At 37.5% G+C, this 9,221-nt stretch overlaps 1 protein-coding gene across 1 annotated transcript; it reads right to left on the reverse strand.

Moving 5' to 3' along the window:
• Positions 1–405: 405 nt before the first annotated feature.
• Positions 406–9,086, reverse strand: eed (embryonic ectoderm development). The gene is made up of 12 exons (XM_053314508.1): positions 8,967–9,086; positions 7,908–8,060; positions 7,698–7,790; positions 7,526–7,591; positions 7,031–7,156; positions 6,397–6,478; positions 4,600–4,691; positions 4,339–4,472; positions 4,146–4,251; positions 3,882–4,040; positions 2,611–2,684; positions 406–1,435 (listed from the first exon to the last, which is right to left on the reverse strand). The coding sequence occupies exons 1-12, from the start codon at positions 9,084–9,086 to the stop codon at positions 1,309–1,311; spliced, it is 1,332 nt and encodes a 443-aa protein (XP_053170483.1). The 3' UTR covers positions 406–1,308.
• Between the last annotated feature and the right edge of the window lie 135 nt (positions 9,087–9,221).

Here is a 9,221-nt window from a genome sequence, read left to right on the forward strand (position 1 = left end):
CCTGCAATCACATGACTTCTGCATGTCTGGAGGAGAAAGTGAGAAGTTGCATTAAACTGTAGTTTTTTTAAGGTTAAAGCTGGTGTGAGAAAATAAACGATAGTATGTGTAGAAAAATAAGTTTTATTCAAGTCCAAATAAATTCAAATACAAGAACTCCATAAAGGCAAAAACAACCCTTCACTCCTCAATTCACTTCTTTTTTCTTTTTTTTTTAACGCTATTACTGGGACTCAAGAGAAAAGCACGTTTAAGTATTTATATCATCCAAATACCATCTCAGCCTAATTCCTCCTCTATTACAAATGACTTCAATGCAATTTTGTGTTTTTTTTTGGTCAGGTAAATAACACAAGATTTAAGTTTCAATAGTTTGAATTGCACAAATTGACTCTAGAGTTTCAATTTACAAAAAAAGAACATTTTATTGACTGCACTCAATAAAGCCTCCAATGTCACACTGAATGATGCACCAACAGTCAATGTGTGTGTGTGTAGGTGTGTGTGTGTGTGTGTGGAAAAGAAGGGAAGGAGGCATTAAAACAAACCAGGAAGGCTATAAAAACAAAACAAAAAAAAAAGATGCAGAGCAATGTAGGAAACATTAGAAGGAAGAAGAAAAAAAAAAAGAATATAAAAAGGTTTCACACTGCAAAAAAAAATATCCATCTTTGGTCATTTTATCTTCTGTGTTTTTCTTAAAAAGGAGTGAAACAAATCTGCAGGTTGTGATGAGATGACCGATGCTTCCACTCGTCCTCGAAATGATTTCCCTGACGTCAGAGAAATCAGGCGATTGATTAATCTTATCATTGTTTCCAGATAATGACACTGCATAGGAAGCTACAAGGCACTCTGAGGGCTCAACATTTCACCTACATACTGATATTATTCCCATTTATCACAGTTAAAACATTCACTTATGATTTAGGACAAAGTATAACTTTATTTTCATGGCTGTGGCTGAAAACATAAATTCCACATCACCATTGATGCTTTATTAGATTAAAAACTTCTTATAAATCTGCTTCTTTTTTATTATTATTATTAAAACTCCTGCTGGCAGACAAACAGGAAATGAAAATCTCCTCGGCTGGAGAAACAAATGGAGTCATCTCATCTCGCCGTGGCACAATTTCTCACTTTTTTTTTATTTTAAAGGAGTATTTTTAAGACCCACACATGAGACTAAATGTTCAAACGGACATTTTTTGCAGTGTAGATCTGTACGACGGGGTAACACGTTTGAGGGGTGAGGGGTGTGAGCGATGGGGGAGGAATAGACCGGATTCCTTCATCAGTAACTGTTCAGCGCTGTCGATCCCAGCGCCAGATCGAAGCGTCGTCGCACACGGCTATCAAAATGCTGCTGTCGCGGCTGAAGCTGGTTTGCCGGATGGCCGACGTGCATTTGGGGAGGGTCAGTGTGGTGCACCTGAGGAGCAACGAGGAGAAAGCACATGCTGGCTGCAATTAATCACACACAGCAGGAAAGTCTGACACATTATCATCATGCATCAAATATTTGTGTTTTTCACTCTATATTCAGAAAAATGGCAAAAACCACCCACACTTTCATTGATTATTATTTTAATAGAAGAACACTGTGATCATCTGCTGCTGGTTTATTGGAGGTTTCACAGCAACAGCAGAAAGAAATAAAGTGATGCAGCTTTTGTTAGATTAGATTATAAAAACCTAACAAAGGCTGCATCCCCTTATTTCTTTCTTAATTACACCCAAAAGTTATGTAGTATGTTTAAGAGAAAGCTAAAAACTCCCATTTAGTCAGTCACTGCTGCACTTCTATTAATAGTTGTATTTCACTACATACTATTTGTATTCTTATATTCCATTCATGCTCTATGCTCCTTTTATGTGAAGCACTCGGTGTATTTAATTTTTAGGGTAAAGCATCTTTAAATTGTTTCTTTCCTATGTTCAACAGGCCAAAACACAATTATTCAACCTCAAATTTTAGATGTTAGAAGCTTTTTCATTTGCTCATTAAAACAAAAAGGTTGAAGAATGATTGATTTGCTGAATTTTAAGATCAATTTGGCCTCGATTCTCAATTACTGCTTTTTAAAAAAATGTAATGTTAACCATGAATAAGGAAGTTTTAATATGAGCGTGATAAAAACATTGTTAATGAAAATAAAAAGGAAGAAGTGGGAGATTTCTTTCATCAATCACTAACATTTAAAAGTCAAACACTGTGATGATAAATAAAATAAAAATCTCACCAATCATGAAGACAAACAAGTTAAACCAAAGAAAACTGGATTCAAGTGGAGCCTCACTAACGCTGTTAGTGGGATATTTACGTCACAAAACCAGTGTTTCTATTATTTTGTCCCTACTCTTCTCACTGAAAAAACAAACACTATCACCAAAGTGAAACTCCAGACTTTTATTCTCACCAGTGATTCTGGATGTGACTCAGGAAGTCTGCCAAAGTAAACTGCATTTACTTTAACAACACTGCTTCCCGGGTCACTGATGTGTTTCGTAAAGTAACCAGTTTCACAACAAGCCAGTCTGGTATGAAACATGTCACTCATATTTAAAACCGAGGCTTCTCCGTTTCCTCCGGTTGTGTTTACTTACTTTGCTTTGTGTGGGTCTTCCACTTCAAGGTCCCAAACGTAAAGCTTCCCCACCTGGTTTCCCAGAGCCAGCATCTGAGAACCAAGCATCACACGAGGACAATACATCATGAAATCAGTCAAACTGGATATTTAACGGACTTCAACCGGCCAGCTCTTAAGTTTAAAGTCTCTAAGAAGCCAATGTGTGAATATGAGCTGCTGTCAGTGCAACAACATTCAGAACGAGCTATTTATCAAACAACTGTTGAAGAAGCAGGATATAAACTTGAAGACAACTCCGCTCTCATCCACATGTGACCGGTGATGGATAAATGCAGCAGGCCAGTTTAGCTACACGGTTTGGACTGAGCTTAAATGGGAGGAGTAAAGGACTTCCTGTGATTTCTCGTACAATAAAATCTGTCTAAATGCAGTATCTTAGGGCCCTATAAAATCTGTTTAATTTTTTCCCAAATTCATTTTTAGGAATCCTGTTTTTTTACCTTTTGCTCAATATCGTACTGTACAGTAATAGTGTCGAGTTTCGAAGTTTTTTTGCTGACGAAGACAGAGCCGTGGCCAGCTGCTTCGCCATGCTTACATTGTTTTGAAGCGGGATGGACTCGTGGGAGGGGGGGGCTTGTTGTGCCACCCAGATTTGCTTCCCTCCGTGCAGTTTTCCCCAGACATACGTTCCTCTTCCACACGAAAACAGCATTTCAGTCAAATTATGTCAAATTCCGCAATAAAAATAAATTCCGTTATAATCGATTCCGTGATGGTGGAAATCATAGGGCCCTAGTATCTCCCGCATGTATGAAAGGGAAGCTCTGATTCTACAGACTTCATGAGTGACAAAAGCTTTAAACATAGATTCAACATTAGGATCGAATCAAGCTGGGTATCGGTATTAGTATTGAAACGTCTCCCCTCAATCGATCCTTTTTGCATCCAGAGCTAGAAAATATGACTATTTGTACGGACTTTGATTTAATGCAACATGTGATTGACCCACTTGAAAGAAAATGCTCAATTGATATCAGTATCACTTTATAAAAGGCACTAGGATTGGTACTGGTATTGTCTTTTTTTATAACGATACCCAGCCCTAAGATTGAGAATGTATTATTTCTAACCCTGTCCTTCAGTTAATTATTCAATATTTATTAGAAACTGCCTGAGTGATTTTCTGTTGTCACTACAAATGCAATGATTTTATTATGACTATAGTTGATCTTGAAAATGATCTTTTAACAGCGACAAGTGTAAAAAATAAATAAGCTCTTTCACCTTCTGCCAGAAGTCCATGGAGAAGCGCATGTACCAAATGTCACACTGGCTGTAATCAAAGCGTCCGAGAATCGTCACGTTCGACTCGTTCGGCTTAATGTGATCGATGTCGTCCTCCATCTTTCCCGGTTTCCAGCATACGATGGCATTTTCACAGGACTAAAAGGAGACAGGCAGGGGAGCTTATTGAACGACCTCACACAGATATATGATGGTTGTTTCCCTTTTTTTTTTATCATCTTTTTAAACTCACTACTAACTTGCCTTAGAGAGAATAAGATCTCCGAGCCACCGCACACAGTCCACATAGTTTCTATGGATGTCTCGTGTGGAGAAGTCAGGGAAGTGAATTTTCTGTGAGACGAAAGGCCTTAAAAAAAAATACAAGAAAACAAAATGAAATCAAAAAGTTTCACGTGTTATTAAAATCCATCTCTTCTGTCTGTGATGTTCCTACCTGTTGGTCTTGGAGGGGTTGTACTCGTAAGATCCGCGAATGGCTTTCTGCATCCTCTCTGAATTAATCCGCCAAAGTTTGAGGGAGTGATCCATCCCACATGACATTATTTTTTCACCCAAGAGATCAAAATCCTGCAGTGGGATTAAACACATTGTCAAAAAACAAAAATAAAACACCACACATCTTAAATGCCATCTACTTATTTTCTGTGTCTGCCGATTATTCTTTAGATAACGGCTTTGATTAGATGTCACTCACAGCACTCAGAACTTCATCTCGATGACCCTCAACGCCTCCAAATATCGCCACTAGTGTGTCTGTCTGTATATTCCATAGACGAAGGGCGTGATCTGAGGAAAGAGTCGGACAATATCACTGACAGAGAGTTCACAGGTTTATTTATTGATGAGATCAGTGAAGCTAATGAGACGACAGAGATACAGAGTTTGTTCATCAGCACAATTTCACTTAAACTTATCAAGAAATAACCAAAAAAACATCTTAATTCAAAAATGACTTGCAGCTGTTGGTGCAGACCAAGGTTTTTATAGTTTTGAAATTTTCTTTAGTTTTTCAGTTTGCTTTTTTATTTCAGTTTAGTTTTAGTTACTTCAACAAGTGATTTAGTACTTTTAGTTTAGTTTTTATTTTGAAGAATTGACTAGTTTCAGTTTTGTTTTTATTTAGTTTTAGTTTTTCAGGTATTAAGAGAAAGCCTCGACTTGTAGAAGCTGAAAAGGATGAAAGAGTGTGTGACACCAAATATGGTTTATCAAGTCCTTTTTTTCATAAATTTCATTTATCTGCAATTCAGTTTAGTTTTAGTTAGTTTTACATTGTTCATTGTAGTTTTTTTTTTTTTTTTGTAGTATTTATTTTAATTTCAGTAAACTAAATTATTTTTTCATTGCTAGTTTTAGTTTTAGTTTTTGTTTTCGTTAACTATAATATCCCTGGTGCAGACAGTGAATGCTGAGTTTCACAGGCTGAGAACACAGGACAAACTTGTAGATTTGAATATATAAAAATGTTTATCAGCTGCACACACAAAAAAAGATGCATTTTATTCCCACTTTTGTAAACTGTAGGTCACATTAGAGAAAAGTCCAGCTAACAGAAATGTGTATATGGTGTTTTTACAGCTTTCAAATGTAAAAGAAATATGTCAGTGTGGATGCAGAACATAAGATTAGTGCCTGGTTAACATTTTCACCTAATTAAATTAAAGATTAAACTTTGCTGCTGTTCACATGACTCTTATCCAGCAAATCACACCGTCTGCTTTCACCTGGATGACAAATCAGATGAAGGAGCCACCTGACAATCACGCTGTTTTAAAAAAAAACATCCTTGGTGTCCTTTAGCAATCTCTGACATCATGTTTACTGTCTAGATGGTGCCTCTAAATTGAAATAAAGACACTGTACGCTACTTCTTCTGTATTTTGTATGTTATGTAATAGACAAAGAGGGAAGCAGAAAACCAGATAAGAGATTTTTTATTGTCAAGATGAGTTCAATAAAGCCATCAGAACAAAGTCTAAGTTATTAGATAAGAATAAGACCTGTTTCTTGCTATTGTATGTATTTACCTTATAAAAGGAACATTTAGTCTATCTTCCCTCTTTATCTGCTTTTCTGGGTCACTGTCTAATTTAAATGTAAAGTATTTTAGAATGTGATTAAACAGCTTTGACATTACGCTCGAAGAAGACTACTCGACTTGCAGCCTCGTTTCATAGCGCCAAAAGTCATATGACCCTCGTTTTTGATGGTCACATGACTTTTGGCGCTTACGTCACACTTGTATCAGAGCAGTGTCTCAATCTGCCACAATGCCTAAAAATAGAGCTGTAGACTCTGTTTTGATATAATATAACAATAATGAAAGCAGTAAGATCACTTCTGTTCTGACTCCATACAAATGCTGTATCAGTACTTCATTAGCTGATGTTGCCATTTATAGAAATAGTGATCCAAGCTTTAATTCCCACATCATAATTAGAAAAGAGCTGCATAAATATTTTTCATTATTACTGAGGGTTTGTTTGTTTACCTTTGCTGACAGAGAGGAGCAGATTTGGATCCCTCGGGTGAAACTTCAACTCGTTGATGGCGTTTCCATGACCCACGTAATGCTGGATTTAAAAAACAACAAAACTTTTATTACTAAACATGACATTCATTTGTTACACTACTGTGCAATATCAGTATTTCGAGCATCATATTTCTTTCAGCTCAACTGTGCAATACATTTTCACTTTAATATATATATATATATTAATATAGGTATTTTATCATTCTGGCAACACCAATATTACTCTTGTACATAATATTACTATTTATTGAGTATATTTTTTACTACTATTGTTTTTATTGCTGTGTACTTAATTATTTATTGTTGCTCTTTCTATTTGTTCTTTCCACTTGCTGCTGTAATACTGGAAATTTCCCCACTGTGGGACTAATAAAGGAATATCCGATCATTTTATGAGCAGTAGAATCAGTTTTACATTAATAACTTGTTTAAATCAGATATATTTATATGGTGTGTTCAGGAAGTGTGAGCTGGTAAGAAAAGTCTGGCTGAATATTGGTGAATTTAACCAGGAACGCAAGGTCCCTTCAAACTGATGGTGACTCTGACTCTGCTCCTGTTTCATTCTCAGCTGAAAGAAGATCAAATGTACCTTGATGCACTGCATTGTGATGTGATTGATCACTCTAATGATGCCTCGGGACCCGGCTACAGCCAGCAGCGGGTGACTGGTGTTGGTGTCGTAGGTCCAGGCGCACGTGTAGAAGTTCTCGTCTGCCTTTGCACAAGTTGAGTCAAAGAAAACCACACTCAAGGTTTCCTGGAGATCTTTTTCTAAACCTTTATCAAGAGGGAGGTTTATTCGTTCTATCTTCTTGTACTGAGACAAATGATATTATTGTCCTCACCTGGCACCAGAGCACAATGCATAGTTTTTGTTTTCTTTGGACAATTTCCAGAAGACACAACTCATATTTCTGTGCACAGACCACAGATATTCTAAGCTGCCAAGTAATTAAATACGTCTACCTTGGTTTTCTGTGATTCAGGCCATATGATAGCGATTTAAAACAAGAGCAACTGGACTTGAAATGTGAACTTGAAATTGTGTCTTGACAAGGAAGTCGTCAGTTGGGTGAAAGGATACATCTGCATCGACATAAGACTGCAAGAGTCTTATTTCTCCCTGAGAGTGACATTCATAAAGAGTTACCTGGGGAAGAAAAGACAGCGTGAGTTTAGATGCAGATCAACAAATGACAAACAAAACAGGTTATTTACACAAAGAAAAGGTTAAATGTGTAACCTGTGTGCCTTACCCTGTTACTCCCGACTGTGGCGAACACCAGCGGGTCTCCCTCCTTGCTGTGCCAGTTAAACTGGACTCCAAACAGCGGCTGGCCGTGGTCCTCCTGCACAAATCATTACGTAATTATTTAAAAAATCTCAAGAGGGTGAAATGAAGTCACCTGATGAGTGGTGGTCATTTGGGGGGTAACCAGACTGTTCAGGGTGGTGTGTTTACTCACCCTCAGGCTGTTGACACATTTGAAAGAGTATCTGCACTTCTTGGACTTCCACTTGCCCTTGCCCCAGCTTTTCCTGCCCGGGGCATTGGCAGTGTTGGTGGGCGTGTCTGGGCGCTCTGCGTTTGTCCCACTCTCGACGCTGACGGCATCGTCCTACAAATAGAAAGAGATAGAGGTGATGTGTCGTTAAGGTTTATCTTACAGGAATTACTCTCAGCTACAAGTTACGTTCTCTCAACTGGAAAAGTACAACCAGCTTCCTTCACAGAGACTCAATGCTTTCTTTGATACCCATACTTGAGCTATGTCAATCAACACTTCCTGGAAAATAATTAATAGATAGATAAATAGTTGCAGCCTTGTAGTAATTACCTGCTTTTTATAATTGTAGCACAGTGGTAAATTAATAAGTAAAAGCAAAATAATCTGCCATCCATTTCTTTCACAGTCATACTGTAGGATAGATGATTAGTTAATATATTAGCTGCAACAGTTTTAGCATACAGGTTGCAATGCAGCATGCACATCAATAACCAACCTTTAAGCACTTTATTCTTGTAGAAAACGTTTAACTAAATACGCACTTTATTGTTTATTATTTGCTAATACCAAACCAAACTGTCTGCTATTACTTGCGTTTCATGTCGTTCGTAACAGTAACAAACACATTTGTGCAACACTTAAGTTAACACGTCATTAATTAAACACCTAACAACAATTAAATCTGCTGTAAAACACATTTAAATTAATATTTTTGACTTGTTTTAACTTATATTAGCAGCTACAGCTAACGCTACCGGTAGTTTACACGTGAATGATAGCAGTATAAGCACATTAAAAACGCCACTAGAGTATACATAACATATACAGTCAGTGAGTGTGCCTCTTTTATGTGTATATTAGTAAACAAGTTTGCATCTGAGCTGTAGCTGACCAGCTGTTTGCAGGTGGACAAAGCTGCTATAGCTAACCGCTTTAGCCCGGCACGAAGCTAACCCGCTAAAGGAGCTAATTTTGGGACTTTTGTCGTGGAATAAATATTACGAATGAACCGCTTACATTCTCGTCTCCTGATAAATCGGGGTTACTGTTCTCGTCACTGCTTAGTTTTTGTTTTTTCGCCGGTATTTCTTTTCCCGCTTGAGAGGGGGACTCGGACATGTTCTTATTTTCCCTCATGTTGGCTCAGACTCCGCCTCTTCCGCTCCGCCGCCGCAAGTGCTGCCGGGAAACGTAGTTTGAGAGCGCTTGTTGTTGAATAGACCTATAAACTTTAATAGTAAGATTTGGAAATGATATAGCGTGGTTTAGGAT

Source organism: Scomber japonicus, chromosome 24 (genome assembly GCF_027409825.1).
Source record: "Scomber japonicus isolate fScoJap1 chromosome 24, fScoJap1.pri, whole genome shotgun sequence".
Classification (NCBI taxonomy): domain Eukaryota; kingdom Metazoa; phylum Chordata; class Actinopteri; order Scombriformes; family Scombridae; genus Scomber; species Scomber japonicus.

What these genes read in the sequence shown, in the direction of transcription:
- eed (XM_053314508.1), bottom strand. Translation starts at nt 9,086, where the DNA reads ATGAGGGAAAATAAGAACATGTCCGAGTCCCCCTCTCAAGCGGGAAAA. An exon ending in AATGTGTCAACAGCCTGAGG is followed by an intron (nt 7,791 to 7,907) that starts GTGAGTAAACAC and finishes TGATTTGTGCAG; the next exon opens with GAGGACCACGGCCAGCCGCT. An exon ending in TCACAATGCAGTGCATCAAG is followed by an intron (nt 6,479 to 7,030) that starts GTACATTTGATC and finishes TTTTAAATCCAG; the next exon opens with CATTACGTGGGTCATGGAAA.